Below are 18,146 nucleotides of genomic sequence, written 5' to 3' on the forward strand. Positions count from 1 at the left end.
TGTCATTTGGAAATCAAGGTGCCAGAGTCTAGAGGAAGACCGGGGAGAAGGAAATGCCAAAATGTCAGAAGTCCAGTGTTATGTTCCCACAGTCAGTGATGTTCTGAGGTGCCATGTCAGCTGCTGCTGTTGGTCCACTGTGTTTTATCAAGGGCAGGGTCAATGCAGCTATCAGGACATTTTGGGGCACTTCATGCTTCCATCTGCTGAAAAGCTTTATGGAGATGAAGATTTCATTTTTCAGCACGACATGGCACCTGCTCACAGTGCCAAAACCACTGGTAACTGGTTTACTGACCATGGTATCACTGTGCTGAATTGGCCTGCCAACTCTCCTGACCTGAACCCCATAGAGAATCTGTGGGATGTTAAGAGGAAGTTGAGAGACGCCAGACCCAACACTTTGGATGAGCTAAAGCCGCTATTGAAGCATCCTGGGCCTCCATAACACCTCAGCAGTACCACAGCCTGTTTGCCTCCATGCCACGCCGCATTGAAGCAGTCATTTCTGCAAAAGGATTCCCCACCAAGTATTGAGTGCATAACTGTTAGGGTTGTCAAAAGTATAGTATAGTATAGATAAGTTGTATCCGGATACGATACTCATTTTCAAAGGTATCGATACAGTGCTACCACCAGTGGCACCTAAACAGTCATTCATTTTATGTGCAGATTAGAGGAAAATGCACTTTCTGAACACTGTGTGATTGAATAATTCTGTGCACATTTCGGTTTCAGACTTTTTTCTGTAACAGGTGCAGCTGCTGAGAATTATTTTTGTTTTTGTAAGTTTTTTATCAAGCTTGCTTAATGTTGTGCACAGCATACAACCTCAAAATATTGTTTATTGTATTTATCTATTTATTGTATTTTGTTTATTAATGAAAAAAATTCTGTTGAATTTTGGAGTCTTTGTTTTTGTCCTTGTGGTATCGAAAATGACATTGAGTATCGAATATTTTACTTAGTTGAAAAGTTTAGTATCGTGACAACCCTAATAACTGTACATAATTATTTGAAGGTGGACCTTTCTTTGTATTAAGAACACTTTTCTTTTATTGGTCGAATGAAATATACAAATTTTGTGATATTGGAATCTGTTGTCTTAAAATCATCTGTTTTAAGACAATAAGACCTGAAATATTTCATTTAGTGTGAAATGAATCTAAAATATATGAATGTTCAAGTTTTATCATTACATTATGGAAAATAACGAACTTTATCACAATATGCTAATATTTTGAGAAGGACCTGTAGAAAATTTGCAGTTGAAATAGCTTCTTTGCATCAATTAAACATCCAAAAGTCAGGTACTAATAGTCGCACCCAACTGAAACCAATAACAAACGACATCCAGATGGAAATACTTTTTATTTTTTGTGCTTTCCCAAGGAAACCTCCTCTTTGACCCAGTTTTCACAAATGCTAAATTGCCTTGTTTTTTTTAAAGGGTGGCAAAACCAATTTGTTAAGATTATATCAATTGGTTATATAGGGCCAACGTTTCTTTGGATAACTTATTACCTGTAATTATGGAAAGTTGCATTTGTGCTATACTTTTGCCTTTCATTTAAAGAAACTGAGAGGGGAAAATACAAAAATGGAACAAAGTTGTAAGGAGATGGGTAACCTTTTTGGCACTGTAGTTTTCTTTTACAATGTTATTACCTTTTATTGTTTGTCTTATTTAAAAATGGCACAAAAAAAAATAAGATAAATAAGCCTTCTATTTAAAAGACAAAGAGTCAGTAGAGGTTTGGAAAGCTGGTGATTTATATTTCTTTAGTTTATCACAGAATGATGATTAGTAGTTGTTTAATGTCAGAAAACAAAGGTCAAGCATTCAGTCCATCTTTCCAGCTGAATCTTAAGTGGTTATAAGGAACCAGGCTTGGTTTAAATAAAGTGCATTCTGTGATTATGTCGGCTGGTGGAAACATAGATGGTTTCTTAAAGGAATAAGCGACACATTGGGTTCATTTCTTTGGCTCATATTATTGCTCTCCTGGCTGTAGGTGTGAACGCTCCTCCAGGTGGGATAAAATTTCCAGACAGTGCTGGAGCCTTCCATTATGGCGAGAGCGGCAAGCTGCTGTCCGTCACCAGTGATCGCTTCATCCACTGGTGAGTTCAGGGTGACACATTGTGGGCTTTCCTAAAGGGATGTTATCACTATTAGAAAATCACAGTTGCTGCTATTTCCTCAGTGTTTTCTCTGTGTTGCTGTAGGTGTACGTCAGGGGACACGGTGCAGCTGGTGGAGGAGTCTCTGGACACCAACCTGCTGAATAATGCCATCAGACTGAAGTTCAGCTCCTGCAGCGTTCTGCCTGGGGGAGTCACCATCCAGGAGACCCTAAATAACATCATCATTCTGATCTGCACCAATCAGAGCGTCCATAGACTGGTGCTTCCCCATCCTGCCCGCATGTACCGCAGCGTGAGTCCACTTAAAAATGTTTCCTGCTCCTCCAGAGCTTCTGCTGCTGAATTCCAGATTATTTTCAGACCTTTTCTGGAGATGCTTTCTTCTTTGGATCAGATTTGTTGCTGGTTTCTTGCTGGTTGCTGTGGCGACGTGCTGCTGTGCATTATTGTGCATTATTGTGGATGTTTGTCACGTTTTTTGCATGCTCTAGGTTGTTTGTTACTGCAGAACTGTTTCCAGCATTTTGTTTTGGTTTGGTGTAATCTATATTCCTGTGTGTGTTTTATTTTTATCTTGTTTCATTTTGACTCCCAGGAGCTGGTCACAGAGCGCCACATGCAGTCCATCTTCACTGATGTGATGAAGCTTGATCTCCAGGACTCTGCACACTGTGCCTTAATCCCCGGCTTGGCTGGGCACACGGCCGTACCCGGCGCTGTGGTGGCATGGCTCAATTTCCATGGAGAAGCTCACTTTGCTCTGGCTTCACCGGCAGGAGGCATCACCGTGGTGACGCTGCCACCCCATGACACTCAGGGTGAGTCACTTGACCTGGCTGGGATCTAAGCACTTTAGGTTGAACAGGTGGTAGAGCCGTGAGCGCGTTCGTGTCTGCAGGCAGCGTGTCAGTGGTAGAGCTGAAGAGAAGTTCCATGATGAGGAGGATCTCCGGCTGGATGCCCACCGCCATCCGGGGGGATCAGAGTTCGCCGGACCTGGTTCTGAGTCTGGCGGTCCGGGAGGAGGAGGAAGATTCACTGATCTTCGCTCTGTGTCAGGATCACCGGCTGCGCATGTGGTCGCTCACGGTGAGTTTTAGAAAAAGCCTGTGATGTGTTGGATCATCTGATTCTGATGTACCTGCTTCTGTTTCTCTACTCAGGACCAAACGTGTCTTTTGGAGGCGGACATGTTGGAGTACATGCCGGCCTGTAAAGGCGTGAGGCGACTCTCTGGTCAGGGGCACCGACTGAGGGTGGCCTTCTCATCCAGAACCGGGCTCTGTCTCTGCGTGTACCTGGGCGTCCCACAGAGAGGACAGTTCATCGTCCTGCAGCTTGTTGGTACAGACAACAACCGCTACAGCCTGGAACACATCTCCTCTCTGTTCAGCACCCAGGTGGGCCACCGCAGGACTGAGGGTCCACAAACAGAACCGCCAGAGCCACTAAATACATAAAGCTGCTCCGGGGTATTTTTTTTCCTGTCATAAATGGACCAGATCTGTTTGTTCTGCAGGAATCTCTGGTGGACTTCACTCTGACCCCGACAGAGGTGTGGGCTCTGTGGCTGGACGAATCCAACTCCGCCGTGGTCAAGTATATCAACTTCGAACAGTAAGTAGGAACATTACAGGCTTTACTGTGTCTGGAGTTTTGATTCCAACCCGGTGCGTCTGTTTTACAGCAACACAGCGGGTCAGTGGAACCAGGTGTTTGTTCAGCCACCACCAGAAGAGGAAGTCCCAGTAGGAGTGGACCTGGACCCCAGGGTATGTCCAGCCATACAGCAGCACTGAACAAACCTAGAGAAATGATTCAGGACAGCCCAGTAGCTTTTTGAGTTCTTGTAGTCAACCTCTGGTTCTGAGCTCTCTTGGTCTATAGTTGGTTAAATGTGCTCTGTGGCTCCCGCAGCTTTTTGGCTGACAGCTCATCAGCTAAGATTCTTCATCTCTCTGCTATGCTGCTGTTTCAGGAGACCTACCTGGAGCTCCTCTTCTCACCGCTGCGCTTCACTGCATCAGCCATCGTCAGAGCCTTACAGGTGAGTCCACCTGTCTGCTGAGTGTGGCTGGAGTCCAGTGATGTTAGGGCTTCACGGTTCTGTGGCTTCTTTTCAGATCTTCCGAAGAGGATCAGAGAGGGTCTTGGATCTTTCCTGGGAGAATCTGAAGAAGGAGGTGACTCAGGCTGTGGAGAGTGAGGTAATTCTTTCATTTCCTGAGGTGTTTGTTCAGTCTGAGCTTTATGAAATTCGATCGCCAAGTTAGTTTGTTCGTAAAAAATAGTTTTTACCACTTAAAAATTTTATCAAAAGTGAAATGGAACCTGCCACACAGAGATCTGGAGACTGTAATCCATGCTTTTATTAATACAAGATTGGATTACTGTAATTCTTTATATGCTGGCTTGGACTACTCACTTTTACACCATCTGCAGTTGGTACAAAATGCAGCTGCCCGTCCTCCTTACTGGCACACGTCAACGTGACCACATGTCACCTGTTCTAGCCTCGTTGCACTGGCTCCCGTTTGTTTTTAGAATAGATTTTAAAATTTTATTATTTGTTTTTAAAGCTCCTAATGGTCTAGCCCCCCAGTATTTGACTGAGCTTCTCCAAATCCATGCCCCGGCCAGAACCCTGAGATCCTCTAGTCAGTTGCTACTGGTCATGGATAAAACCAGACGTGATCGTGCCTTAATGGCACCAAGACTCTGGAATAACTTGGCATATTCGATCGGCAGGCTCCTAAAAGCACACTTCTTCTCTCTGGCTTTTAATCAAGTCTAAGATAACATTTAGCTAAATTTTGTATTTTATTTTAAAATTAATTTTAATTTAAACATTTATCCTGTTATATGTTATCTGCATTAAAGTTTTCTTTCGGCATTGTGTTTATGTATTTTAGCTTTCAGTTTTTATTTTATGCTCTGCAACTGTGATTTCTGTACAGCACTTTGGTCAACCCCGGTTGTTTTAAATGTGCTTTATAGATAAAGTTTGAGTTATGTTAAGTTACGCCTACATTTACATTTACCCCCTGATTAATAAGGAAAGCAATAAGTAAAAATGGGGCTACATGTCTTTGGCTATGCTCAAAGTGACCCTGCTCCTTTCCTGTCATATAAATTGAGTATCACTACAAGCATGCTTAGTGTGAGGGATTGCATTGGAGTCAATGAGTCGATGCAATCAACTGGTTTTCCTTAGATAGAAAACTTTGAATCAATTTGACTATATGATCTGGTTGAACTGTAAAGTGCCTTGAGATAACATGTGTTGTGAATTGGCGCTATAGAAATAAACTGAATTGAATTGGATAAATAAATGGTGCTTTGCGCAAAAGATTAAGCTACAGTTGGCTGATTCTTAGCTGAGGTTTGTTTGTTAATGCAGGTTTGTTCGTTGCGTAGAGACTGCCATTTTCACTACCGCGCCGCGCTATTGGCAGCCGTGCTTCTGTTATCAGCTATCTTGTTAGCTATCTGGACCAGAAACCTTTTCTGTAAATATGCATTTCAATATAAATCCCCATTTCCATCTAACTAAACTGGCCATCCCCACTCCCTCGACGGGAACCTTGTGTGTTGCTAATGCAATGCATTCTGATAAGCAGCAAAAGAAATCCGCCACTACTCCGGAGAACTATAACAACAGATGATTTTATTCCTTTTTTGAGAACAAACTTCCCACTCACCTGTAGTTATGTTGTTGGCTGTTTCGTGTGAAGCTTGTCAAATTGCAACCTGAGAGTAAATACTGCAGCTGCAGAAACCCTGGGGACCCAAAAATTTGCCATTATTTAAAAAAAAAAAAAAATTATATATATATATCTTCAAATCCCCGGCATCACAAAAAATTCTAATTAATGCAGAACAAGGTCATCTTCTCCTTCTTATAGCTCATGATTCTATGTGTTGGATCATGTGGATGTTTAGCTGTCCGTATCAGAAACTGACACGCCATCCATGCCCTGACCTGTATGCATCTTGCCTCTATGCCCAAGATTACAGATACATCTCCTCTATCAGTCTGGCTCCAAGATGTGCCCATATACTGTGTATCTTTAAAAGACAAGAAAGCTGTCCTATTTAGATGACCTACTTACACAAAGTGACATCCACAATGTGAAGGAAGGCGATCTACTCTCTCTTTCTGGCTAACAAAGTAACAATGCACTTGATGTATAAAAGAATAAACCTAACATGATCTCAAATTTAATTGAGATTGCTAATAAAAAAAAAAATTAACGGTTACCTGATTGCATGTCTAGTTATGCAACATATTGTTATTACCATTCAACTGCAAATTACTAAAGAAGGGGTAATTGATAGTGCCTGTAAGGACGGTGGACAATGTTTTTCTAAATTTCTAAAATTTGTCTCTAGTTTTATGTTTTTGGTCCCAGTCCAGCCCTGCTGGTGGATCAGTGTTAAAACAGCAGGACATGTTGTCTCATCAACAGTAAGTGGCGCCATTGCTTCTGGTCTACCATGAATCTGCTAATCAAGAAAACTCAGTTTCACCATCTCAAAGAGCAAAATGGAGTAAAGCCGTACAGAAGAAGGCCTGAGTTTAACATTTTCACATGAACAAGCCCATGTAACTAACTCTGTTTAAAACTATTAAGTAATGATTATTAATGACGCATTTGGAAAGGACTGTTTACTGACACAAAGTCTAAAAGCTGAAAAGATTTTAGTGCATCTCTAGTTCGGGTTCTGCTTTCTGAATTCCTTTCAAATGAGAATTTGTTTATCTTGAGTCTAAAGACAGTGAAATAAATGCAAGAATAATGTAATATTTTAGAAATGTCTTTTAGGTGAAAGACACAAGAGCAAAAGAAAAAAGGTTTGACACCTAAAAAGGAGTCAGATTTAACCCCTAAAACAACTTTCTCTTTCTAATCCATCTCTGACTCTCCTGTTGCCCATGCAGCTGCAGAGCAGCGTCACAGAGTTCGAGTTCTCTCAGGAGGAGTACCGGCAGCTGCAGGTAGAGTTCTGGTCTCGCTTCTATTCCTGCTGTCTGCAGTACCAGGAGGTGGAGTCCACTCCTCTGGGCCTGACGGTCAGCCAGAACACGGGGATGGCCTGTCTGCTCCGTAAGGTGAGTGATTTAACACCGGCTGGAAAATGAATCTGTGACGGCAGGAGAACGCTCAGATTAGCTGCTGACTGATGCCTGATTGGCTGTTAGATTGTTTTCCAATGAAACAGTCCACCAGGAAAACAAACATTACATTCCTCTTATCAAAAAGAATATTGATCATAAAAGGTGAGGAACACCAGGATAAAAGTAGACATTTGTCATGTCTCCATATGAGATATGGACTGGGTTATTTGGAGAGCAGTCTAACTGATCTCTGGTATGTGTTGCCAATGTTTGTTCTGTTCTGTTTTTGCTTGTTTTTGAAGCTGATATTACTTTTTCATCTATTTACAAGATAAAAAAAAAAATGACACAATGATAGCAAATGTTATGCGTCTTAGAAAAAATGCATCAAATGAAATATCAACTTTGGGCAGCAAGCAGATGGAGCCCCAGTGCACGCTCTCATGTGATCTAAGGGCGTGGCTGCTGAATGCACCAATGAATCTGTGAACTTATGAGTTAATCAGTTGATGCCCAAAGGAGAGGAAATGCTAATATCAGCCTAATGTATCACATCTTTACTCTTAAACAAAATAATAGAGTTCTGAAATCTCTGTCATTTTTGCAAAAGTAAATCAACAGAGTTTCTGTTTAATCCATTTGAAATAAAACAATGTAAAAAAGTTGCTGTCTATTGGTTGTTTTTAATGTCTTTCCTTAACTGATCCAGTCAGGTCTGCGCCTTTATTGTTATCCATGTTTCACAGTCAGATTGGTTTTAACAGCTTTTGCCCCTTTTGAATCGATCCATCCATCCCATCTGTGTGCTCCAGGGCTTTGTGTCCTTCCTGCTGCCGTGTTTTGCTGTGGATCACCTGTACCTGTCCTACGACCAGTACCTGCTGTCTGAGGAGGACACGCCCATTAGTGATGGTAACCAATCACTGATGCTCACGGGTTAAGATGTGACCAACCTGTGGAGTCCACGATAAGCATGATGTATCACCAACATATCCGCTCATTCAGCTCACCCCTTTGCCTCTGTCTCAGACCCTGATGTGGCCCGAGACATCCTGCAGCTGGTCCGGACCCTGCGGCTCGTCAGCGACGCCGTCTCTGCAGAGATGGCGTACGAGATGGAGAAGGCGCTTGAATATCTGCAGACTCCTGAGAGAGCTGCGGAGCTCGTCCTGGAAAACATGGTGTGCAGCGACAAGTAAGTCTCCTGACGGGTAGCCTAGAATCTGAACCTGATCCTAGAACTGGCACTTAGACCCAGAAACCGAAACCAGGTCACCTGACTTGTAGCACCAAAGACGGTAAAGTTAGAAATCAAAAGATGATTAAAAGCCAGAATCTTTTTCGATATTCAGTGGTCAGACTTTTTAAAGACGTTTTCTAGCCAATTACCAAAGAGCATAAGGAACTGCTGCCCTGTCCTCTGTAGTGATGGCGTAATCGAAGACATCCAGAACAAACTGCAGGACATCCGGAACCCCATTACTGCCATGATGGCTCTGCTGAGGGAGTTGGACCTGGAAACAGAATCAGAGATTGGTGGAGACGGACCTGTCGCTCCAGGTAGGATGGGTGAACACAGGTGGGCATATGGTGGTCATTGTTTTTAGTACATTAATCCCTACCTGCTGTCTTGCAGGTCTGAGTGTCAGGATGAGCCTGTCTCAGCTGTACGGCAGCAGCTGTGCTGTCTCCGTCGTCTGTCAGGCTGTCTGTCACATGGCCATGACCCGAGCGCAGTTCTGCAGAGACATGTTAATACTGCAGAAACTCTACCTGCACTTCGGAGACAATGTACGCTCTGACTGAAGCATCACATCCAATGCAGCTCTTTTAAATTACAGCCTGAGCAGCGTGCTTCTGTTTGTGTGTGTCCAGGTCTTTCTGGGTGGGGGGGGTCAGCTGCTGCAGCTCCAGCAGGATCTGATCCCTCGGACCTCCCACCTCCTCTCTTCCTATCACCTCCTTAAAAACATCAGTCAGAGTCTTGCTTCTCCTGTTCCCATGGATACCATGTGAGTACGAGCAGCCAAAGATGCACAACCTCCTCCTGTAAGATTTGGTAGTTTTGACTCTTTTCTCTTTTAGAGATGTGAACCTGCAGCACCTCACTGCACTGGAGCTGTCGGACACGCCGACGATGTCAACGGGTCGATCAGGTTAGAAATTAACATTGATTTGCCTTCATTCTGCTGCAACATCCAAACCAAACTACAGCTACCAAACACTGCACTGTTTTATCTGAGCAATGATCAAACAGAGACCTTCAGCTGGATTATGTTCAAATAAAACACTGCTAAATATCTAAAAGCACAGGAGAGTTTAGTGTTGATTGATCAGATCTGTTTGGGTTTGAAGATGAGTTTGTAACGCCGCTGTTTCTGCAGTGCTGAACCCTCAGACGGTCCTGGAGCTCTTCTATCAGACAGCAGCCAGAAGGATCATCATCTCCCACATATTTTCCCAGCAGCATACAGACTCTCTGCTAGTCTGGAATCACATGATCTCTCACGTGGTCCAGCTGCTCGCTCAGCTGCTGTATCCTTCATCAGAATGTAAAGCTCTTCTTGCATTCCTTTACATATGTGCTCCCTCACACCAGGGTTTGTCTTAACTGATGTGTCCCAGTTGGCCCAGTAACCCTGGCTTCCAGTTCCCAGAGTGTCTGATGGCCAACTGTCAGTTCACTCAGCTCCAGGTGAGTCATGTTTGATCCTTGATCATTCCTGATCACTTCACTGAGCACTTAAATAGAAAATACCGTAATGATCTTCACCTATAGGTGGAATTGGTCCTAATTGGGATTTAAACCCTCCTCAACTGAATGACATCCACAGTATCTCTGTCAGTCTCTTCTGTTTCACCTTTTTTTTCTGTCTTCTTACAGGATTATGTTCGTCTGATCGGCCCGTGGTGTCAGGTGAACATTGGTTCATGTCGCTTCGTGCTGGCTCAGTGCTACCTGGCTAACGGAGAGGGCCACAAGGTATGCAAACATCCTGCCGCATCCCGATACCTTCAGCCCGCTCCCCATGAGACCTTGGCATCACTTCCTGCTGTGTTTTTGTGTGCTCCAGGCTCTGAGATGTTTCCAGGAGGCGGCGACAGAGGTAGAGAAGGAAGACTTTCTAATGAAGCTGACCGGAAGTGAGGACGATGAGGCGGCTGCCAGTCCGAGGTTACAGTACTACAACAAGGTAAGGACGATCCAGGGTTAGTTGTTTGTGGAATCGTCCGTGGGAATCTGCTCTTACCTGCTCTTCCTGTGTGATCAGGTGCTGAGGCTGCTGGAGGACGTAGGGCTGCCCGAGCTCATCATCCAGTTCGCCTCTCTGGCTATAGCAGAGGCAGAGGATGACGTCCACTGTCAGGTATGAGTGAGCAAACCAGGGTCATCACCAGCATATTTCAGCTGCTGGAGTTGATTCACACGTATCGGCCCTTTGACTCACTTTTGGGCTCCCAACCCCATGGTTCTGTCCAGGATAACCATTCGTTAAACTGAAAATTGTTCAAAATGACGCTGAAAATACGATGGTACGCAGTATTTTAAAAGGTGTAACAGGATACTGCAAAAGCAATCTAGTTATAAGCAATTCTTAAATCAATTTATATACCCTTAATTTGGGTAGGCAAATAAGAGGATTTGCTAATGGAATGAGTGTTATTTACTGTTAAAATAAGATAATTAAATAATATGCACTTACAGGGTTCCTGCGGGTCCTTAAAAAGTCTTAAAAGGCATTGAATTCTTCAAAATAAAACTAAGGCCTTAATTGCTATTAAAATGTCTTACATCAGTCTTTCATATGTCTTCATTTTTAAAACATCATAAATAGGATTATTTTTATTACGATTTTTTTTTGTAATCTAAATAAAACGTTAAAATTGACAATTTTATTTATTTATTTTTTTTAATTAAAAAAAAAAATTGTAAAAATGGCTCGCCATTATTGGTTCCGTCCCGATAGTGGAACCAATAAAAGCGTTGTTGCGGCCGGGACATTTGGGAGATGCACCATTAACTTTTTGTCTGGAAAATATGAGCAAGTGTAAATGTAACGAAAATTGTCTCCAGCCAAGAGTTTTCTCCGTGGCTAAAACCAGGGAACATACATGAGTCACAGTGTATTTTGTGCAAGAAGTCATTCAAGCTTGGAACGATGGGAGTTAAGGCAGTGGAGTCACACATGTGAAGCACGAAACACAAAGCGTCAAAATCGAGTTACCGAGAAACACCAAATCAAACATACTAAGAAAACGATACAAAGAAAAATAGCTGCAAAAAAGACTTAGCACTGGTTATGTTGTGGCTTTAAAACAGATTTGTTTTGTTCGCTGCTAAAACAAAGGTTGTGAATTCAGTTAAATAATTGTTAAAATATATCTGTCATTTGTTTGTTTTTCTTCCTGTATGAGAATGTTTTCAAAATTTGAAACATTAGTGCAGTGGTTTATGTTATAATAAACCTTTGGGTTAAGTTGTCGCAAGCGGCTTTTTCTTGTTTTTCTTGTGATTTTGGTCTTAAGTTTTTATTTCAATTGGCATTAAAAAGTCTTGAGTTTAACTTGCCTTATGCTGTAGGAACCCTGACCTAAAATAAGACAATGCGATAGTACTTCCCCAATTTAAATGTAAATTGTCTTATTCCAAAAAGGGACTTACTTACCAGCTCAATTCAAGAAGAAATGCACATATTTTAAGAAAAAAATTACTTGTTTAGATTTCAGTGGAGAAGGAAAGGAAGAACAATTTGCTTCATTACTGCCCCCCAACCCCTGCTTCCCTGCTACACTCCTGGTGCGAACCCTGACAAACAGGCAAACATGTCAGTGTGTTTCTCTGCCTGCAGGCGGCGCTGTGGACCAGAATCTTCAAACATCACCTGGATCTGGGACACAACAGCGAAGCTTATGAAGCTCTTACCCAGAACCCTGACAGCAGCATGTAAGTTTACAGACACCAAGGACAGCAGAATAGAAGCCAGCTGGTTTTAATGATCCCTGCTCTGCTCATGTTTTTGGGTTGGGTTTCTGTTGGACATAGTTGAAGTCTCTGCGGTACACAGATTGCAATCAATGTCTGTTTCAGAGGGAATTGTTGAAAATCCTGTTTGTTTTCCAGGCAGCTAGATTGTCTCCGTCAGCTGGTCGTGGTTCTGTGTGAACGATCCCAGCTGGAAGATCTGGTCCAGTTTCCATACATGAACCTGCATGATGAGGTGAGAACACTGCTGTCAAAACACAGGGGACCAAGAAACCCAGAACATTTATAAATGAGGTTCAGGTGCATCCGTGTCTTCCTGGAGTGTCTGTAAGAACTCATCTAGAGTCAGGATCCAGTATGCAGATACTGAATGCAGCTTTATTGGAGGGCTAAGGTATACAGGTAGTGGATGTATGAATCTTGAACGTGGTCTAAAGAAAAACACAAATATAATACTAAATACAAATTAAATATCAGTAAGCATAAAGTAAATTACCTGCACATTCCTACATGGATTGAATAAACCCAAATCACATAATCATGCATACATGTTAACTTAACAAGATAATAGTCAAACAGGATTAAATCTCAGTTTCATGGCGCATAAAGGGTAAATACCAAAACACAACTATAAAGCATTTTAATATAAACATTTAAACGTTCGGGATAATCCCAAAAATGAAGGATATTGACTATAAACAGGCTTTAAAAGCCTACTGAAGCTGCAGCTACATGCTAGCCAAGCGGCTAAGCAGAGGTTATATAAGGAAATTTCACCACACATAAGGCATAATAAACTTGCATGTCATCAGCTATACAGTTGTGACATCCACTACCATGCATAGGTGATATCCTCTTAACTCAAACTAATTTCCCTGCAGCTGCTGACTGGTCCAATCCTGCTGGTCTCACTCTCTGCACGCAGCAGAGCGCTGTACACCAGTAGATTACTCCGCTCAAATAAATAGATCCACTTGTTTGCATTATCAGTCTTTCTAACAGGGGGCAGGGCTGATATACTGATCTGTAGAATATCAGCTGAGATCAGTAATCAATGGTTTCCTATGGGGCAGCCTGATGATGAGGTTTCATTTATTGATCAATGACATTGTGGTCATGTGTTCCCAGGTGGTCGGCATCATCGAGTCTCGTGCTCGCGGTCTGGATCTGCTGACGCACAACTACTATGAGCTGCTGTACGCCTTCCACATCAACCGACACAACTACAGGAAAGGTTGGATCCAGAAATCCGATTTAGCACCACAACTGTCACCCAAAGAGAAGCTCTGAAGGCTCTGTTTGTCTCTCAGCGGGGACCGTCATGTTCGAGTTTGGGATGCGTCTCGGTCGGGAGGTCCGGACTCGCCTCGGTCTCCAGAAACAGGTGAACTGTTACCTCGCTGCGCTCAACTGCCTGCGCCTCATCCGGCCCGAGTACGCCTGGATCGTCCAGCCGGTTTCTGGAAGCACGGTACGCATGAACTGCGCAAGTACTATCATCCCTACACATAAGGCAGCGGTGTGTGCATTTACCTGTGTCTCTGCCGCAGTACGGGCGACCCGGAGCGTCTCCGAAAAGGAACTCTGATGGAGATTTTCCAGCAGAACCAGGTATGGTGCCTTCCTGTGTGCAGGGCTTAGGGTGGGTTTCAGGTCTGACAGCTGATCCTGGTCTGTTTTGCTGCAGCTGCAGGTAGACGACAGGTGGACATCCTGGAGCTCCAAGACCTGGAGAAGGAGTACTTCCTGTCCCGCGCTCGCCTCACGCTTGCTCAGCACCACCCCCCCTCTGCAGCCATTGCAGGTAAGGGTACTCTGAGCCGTGCATTTCAGAGTCTAAAGCCTGATGGAGAAACTCCCCATACTGCCCAGTCATGTGACCCACAGTCCTGTTCCAGTAGAATTTTGAATTAACCGATTTACCTGATCTGTTGACCTGCAGCAGCTTCAGTAATTTCTGCAGAAGAGCTGATTTTCATCCTGTTGACTGAACTGATGGTTATGACTCTTTGATTCAGGAAGTGCGTCTGCTCAAGAACTGGTTCTGCTCCTAGTCCAAGCTGGACTCTTTGACTCTGCCCTGTCTCTCAGTCGCATCTTCAAACTGGATCTGAGTCCGATCTTTGACACGCTAACCTTTAAGTGAGTTTACAGACACCTGACCCTCCTCCTCACCACTCTTTCCACCTCTGTTCTCCTGTTTCTCATTTTTGCCTTTCTGTTTAACTGTCCAGGTGCATCCAGCTGCAGTCCGGGGGGGAGGAACCTCAGAGTGAAGCTTGGAGCTGGTTGGCTGCTAACCAGCTATCAGTTGTCAACACTAAAGAGTCTAGGTGGGTTGTTACCAATAATCGATCGGTTTAGCAGCAGAACTCCAGACTGGTCAGTAACCGTTGTTTTTGCCCTCTTCCCTCAGTGCCACCGACGAGGCATGGCGACTGCTTTCCTCCTACCTGGACAGATATCCTTCCACCAACGGGCAGCATCACCGTCACGTCATCCACAAGCTGCTTTCCCATGGTGTTCCGCTGCCTGATTGGCTTCTGCAGTCTTACAAGGTGAGAAGGGGCGGGGCTACAGATGGTAAAAGCTGAACCGGTATGTGACCTAAACTGTGGCGTCAAAACCCCAACAGTGGCTAAAACACTAGCTATGTTTACATTCACAAAATTTCTCAATCTGCTTGAAATGTATTTGGATAAAAAAATTAGATTGAATCATGTATATGAACATAATTTTGATCACTCTCACTGTTTCTAAAATAACTATTGCACAATTTAAACCAATTCTATCAGTTTTGGAGAATGTGTACCTACCTGGGACTGTATTTATGAACTGAAATATTAGGTTATCATGACAATTATTTGTTTAATAGCAAGCAGTAATCCCAATTAATTCAACATTGTTCCATTATTATTTTTTTTGTCTTTTATGTTGTCTTAAAAATATTTATCCAAATTCTAAACATTCGTTCTTGGTTCAGAAGGTCTGGTCTTGACTTCATCTCTAGCCTTCAGGACAGTTTGCCTTTGTTTACTTAAGCCTGTTTGCTCATGTTTACCCTTTAAGTTTATATATTTCTATTCATTTTTGGTTGCTTGTATGTGTTTTGTAGTGTATGGATGCTCCCTCACTGCTGCGCCTCCTCCTGAACTTTGACCTCTTAGAGATGGCTGCAGAGCTTGTGCTTGAGTATGTGGATGCCGTGCTCGGCCGGGGACACCAGTACTTTGGGATTGAGGTATGGATTCTCTGCCTCTATCTTTAGAGGCAGGTTGTCAGGTTTAGAGGTTGTCGGCAGGTTTGTTAAATTAGGCATTTTCTTGATGTAACTTTTTTTTATATCGAATACCAACATTGAGCTTTGAGTAATAACCTAAAATAATCCAATGATCGATCTGGGATATCAATATCTGATTTGGATATTTCTACATTGAACATTTTCTTTTTGTTTTGTGTTTCTCTCAGCGGCCGCTGTCGGCCACATCTCCGCCTGCCTGGCTTCCGTACACAGCCATCGATCAGCTTCTCCACGCTCTGAGCGAAACGCAGACACACATTAGCGTGAGTCACCTGTTCAGATCCCAGTACTTTTTTTTTTTTTTTTTACATACTTTGCAGCTCGAGTCTCACTGTGGAAATTTTCTTATTCCAGCTTCTGAAAAAAGTTCGAGACAAACTAGACGAGTATCACCGTGTTGTGCAACAGACAACCGAACGGCGACTTGCTGCTCAGAGACGCGTGGCGGCATGAGACAAGTTGCTGCCAACCTCATCATTCACCAGTTTTCTATTTGTTTTTTTATGTGAAAATATTCTAATTAAAGTGTTTTGTAATGTTTCATCTACTGTTGTTACTCATGGATGGAAAAACTTTAGATCTTAAAGGTAAATGGGGGGGTTACAGCCCTGGTGGATTGTTTTTTGTTTGTTTTTTTTTGGGACCCTAGGCTGACAGGAAAGGGGGTATGAGAGAGGGGGAGAAAAGAACCATAGACCAGATTTGAACCCAGGACGGCCGCGTCCTGGGCCCTTTATCAGACCGGGAGCCTGCATACATGGGATGTGTGCACTACGCCACCAAAGCACACCCCGAGCAGTCTGTCCTGCACCTTGGGTTTTCATTTCAGAAAATTTGATAATGGAGAACCCAGAAATGTTCTGGGGTGAATTTCTGCATAATCTGGATCTTTGGTTCCAAAAAGCCAGATAACGAATATCATGAGTCAAGATACTATTGCAAGTTTCTCTGAACGAGCTCTGGTCTGTTGCTGGGTTTGTTGAATCTGAGTCTGTTGCAAATTTTAGCTTAGACCTGAAACCTGGTAGGTGTTAAGAAATGTCCTTCACTGAAGGAACCTTTAGGTGTTGGAGAAGAAATACTCTATTATATTAGACACAGTTTCAGTTCTTGATTCATCTTTAAACAAAGCTGTTGATGGCAGCAGCACAGCTGATATTTCTGTCCAGGATGGAGTCACAGCCAAACTGGAACAGACCAGATCAGATGAAGCTACCATGAGAAAAAGAGCATAACGTTAGAGATAGAACTAACAAATACTGCAGAATGGGAGAATAGACATAGTCCCTATGTCCTCCAGCAGTCTTAACTGAAAAGGTTTTCTTCAAATTTACAGTTGACCTTTGCAGAGTGGAACCACCACCTATCTGATAAAGATTCATTAGAAATCCCACTGACCTGCAAGTATCAGTTAAGGCAATAACTCTGTCTCTACCATATTTTGTGATTTCAAGGAATATCTGTTTTTATAATTTGGGAAATCCTGGCACAATTGGAATCATAGGTGGTGATCACACTCAATGCTGCTTTATTAAATAAAGGTTTTTTATTTGTATTTTTTTTTACATTTTCTAGGTTCCAATTTTGATTTTTTTTTTTTTTTTGTCGTAAGTACACTGTGTGCAGCTGTTTGTGAAACTTTAAAGACAGAAGTTTCTCAATTAGAGCTGCATGCTTGCTCTTTCTCATATTAAAGCTGCAGTCTGTAACATTGAGAAGAGAGCAGATTTCGACTGAAAATTTGAAGAAAAACAGGTTTCACGCCACTCCCCCACCCTCTCTGCTTCACTCATGCCCCACCTCCAAGCTCCACCCCTCTCACAGCATCTGCGCGGCTACCGCATGCGACCAGAAGTGTCCAAGCAGCGTACGCGGCATGGAGTGTGATGGGCCTTTCAGATAGGAAGCGATTTGCGCTGCGCTGGCCGCGGGGTTCAGCGCATTTGCGCTGCGCTGCGCCGGCTGGGTTGCTGGGTCTAGTCGTTTGTTGTTCCAGCTTTTGGTCAGCAGAAAATATGTATCTGACCCGTGCTAAGAAGCAAGCGCTAGCACTAGCCCTGCTAGTTCGAAGAAAAAGAGCAGCAAGGAAGAAGAGGCTGTGGGTGAACAAAACCCTCAGGTCCAGAGAGCAGCTTGGGGACACGCCTACTTGGTTGGAAATGTGTTTCCGTGCTACTGCTTTCCTCCCGATGTCCTTGTACAGTCGCAAACTTGTGTCATATAGTTCGGGGAGTTCAGACACACACAGTATAAGCTTTTCCTCCATTTTGCTTCCTGGTCTTTCCAGCCGTTGGCCCGGTTTCTATTGGCCACGCGTGCATTCGTCACGCAAGCTCGCGAAGCGCTGCGCTGTGCTTGCGCTTTGCTCGACGCAGCGATAAACCGCCCTGGCGCGGCGCAAGCCATTGAAAAGAATGGGTTTCACAGCGCAGCAGTGCGGTCGTCGCAGCCTGTCTGAAAGGCCCATGATGCACACCCCATCAACTAAAGTCTTACAAATATATATATACAAATACAAATCTATATATACAAGTACAATTTTTTTCCCACCTGGGCTGTAAAGCAGTGTGCTATAGTAGTAAACCTGTTATCAT

The 18,146-nt window shown here is 43.4% G+C and overlaps 1 protein-coding gene across 1 annotated transcript in view; it reads left to right on the forward strand.

The window, feature by feature from the left end:
- Window positions 1-16,089, forward strand: part of nup160 (nucleoporin 160kDa) — an 18,007-nt gene extending 1,918 nt beyond the window's left edge. Inside the window, exons 2-34 of the mRNA XM_015387200.1 lie at window positions 2,016-2,124; window positions 2,230-2,440; window positions 2,744-2,966; window positions 3,047-3,237; window positions 3,312-3,548; window positions 3,668-3,765; window positions 3,836-3,920; window positions 4,127-4,195; window positions 4,272-4,355; window positions 7,091-7,261; window positions 8,080-8,179; window positions 8,297-8,462; window positions 8,694-8,827; window positions 8,904-9,058; window positions 9,143-9,279; window positions 9,353-9,423; window positions 9,652-9,802; window positions 9,893-9,962; window positions 10,152-10,250; window positions 10,342-10,461; window positions 10,540-10,635; window positions 12,118-12,212; window positions 12,390-12,486; window positions 13,380-13,485; window positions 13,562-13,722; window positions 13,802-13,862; window positions 13,939-14,055; window positions 14,270-14,393; window positions 14,486-14,584; window positions 14,668-14,809; window positions 15,367-15,492; window positions 15,720-15,815; window positions 15,907-16,089. Of these exons, the coding sequence (XP_015242686.1) occupies window positions 2,016-2,124; window positions 2,230-2,440; window positions 2,744-2,966; window positions 3,047-3,237; window positions 3,312-3,548; window positions 3,668-3,765; window positions 3,836-3,920; window positions 4,127-4,195; window positions 4,272-4,355; window positions 7,091-7,261; window positions 8,080-8,179; window positions 8,297-8,462; window positions 8,694-8,827; window positions 8,904-9,058; window positions 9,143-9,279; window positions 9,353-9,423; window positions 9,652-9,802; window positions 9,893-9,962; window positions 10,152-10,250; window positions 10,342-10,461; window positions 10,540-10,635; window positions 12,118-12,212; window positions 12,390-12,486; window positions 13,380-13,485; window positions 13,562-13,722; window positions 13,802-13,862; window positions 13,939-14,055; window positions 14,270-14,393; window positions 14,486-14,584; window positions 14,668-14,809; window positions 15,367-15,492; window positions 15,720-15,815; window positions 15,907-16,005 (4,100 nt within the window). The 3' untranslated portion in view covers window positions 16,006-16,089. The remainder of the gene's footprint in view (window positions 1-2,015; window positions 2,125-2,229; window positions 2,441-2,743; window positions 2,967-3,046; window positions 3,238-3,311; window positions 3,549-3,667; window positions 3,766-3,835; window positions 3,921-4,126; window positions 4,196-4,271; window positions 4,356-7,090; window positions 7,262-8,079; window positions 8,180-8,296; window positions 8,463-8,693; window positions 8,828-8,903; window positions 9,059-9,142; window positions 9,280-9,352; window positions 9,424-9,651; window positions 9,803-9,892; window positions 9,963-10,151; window positions 10,251-10,341; window positions 10,462-10,539; window positions 10,636-12,117; window positions 12,213-12,389; window positions 12,487-13,379; window positions 13,486-13,561; window positions 13,723-13,801; window positions 13,863-13,938; window positions 14,056-14,269; window positions 14,394-14,485; window positions 14,585-14,667; window positions 14,810-15,366; window positions 15,493-15,719; window positions 15,816-15,906) is intronic.
- Window positions 16,090-18,146: the final 2,057 nt, after the last annotated feature.

This window comes from Cyprinodon variegatus, unplaced genomic scaffold (genome assembly GCF_000732505.1).
Source record: "Cyprinodon variegatus isolate N-32 unplaced genomic scaffold, C_variegatus-1.0 Scaffold388, whole genome shotgun sequence".
Taxonomy (NCBI): domain Eukaryota; kingdom Metazoa; phylum Chordata; class Actinopteri; order Cyprinodontiformes; family Cyprinodontidae; genus Cyprinodon; species Cyprinodon variegatus.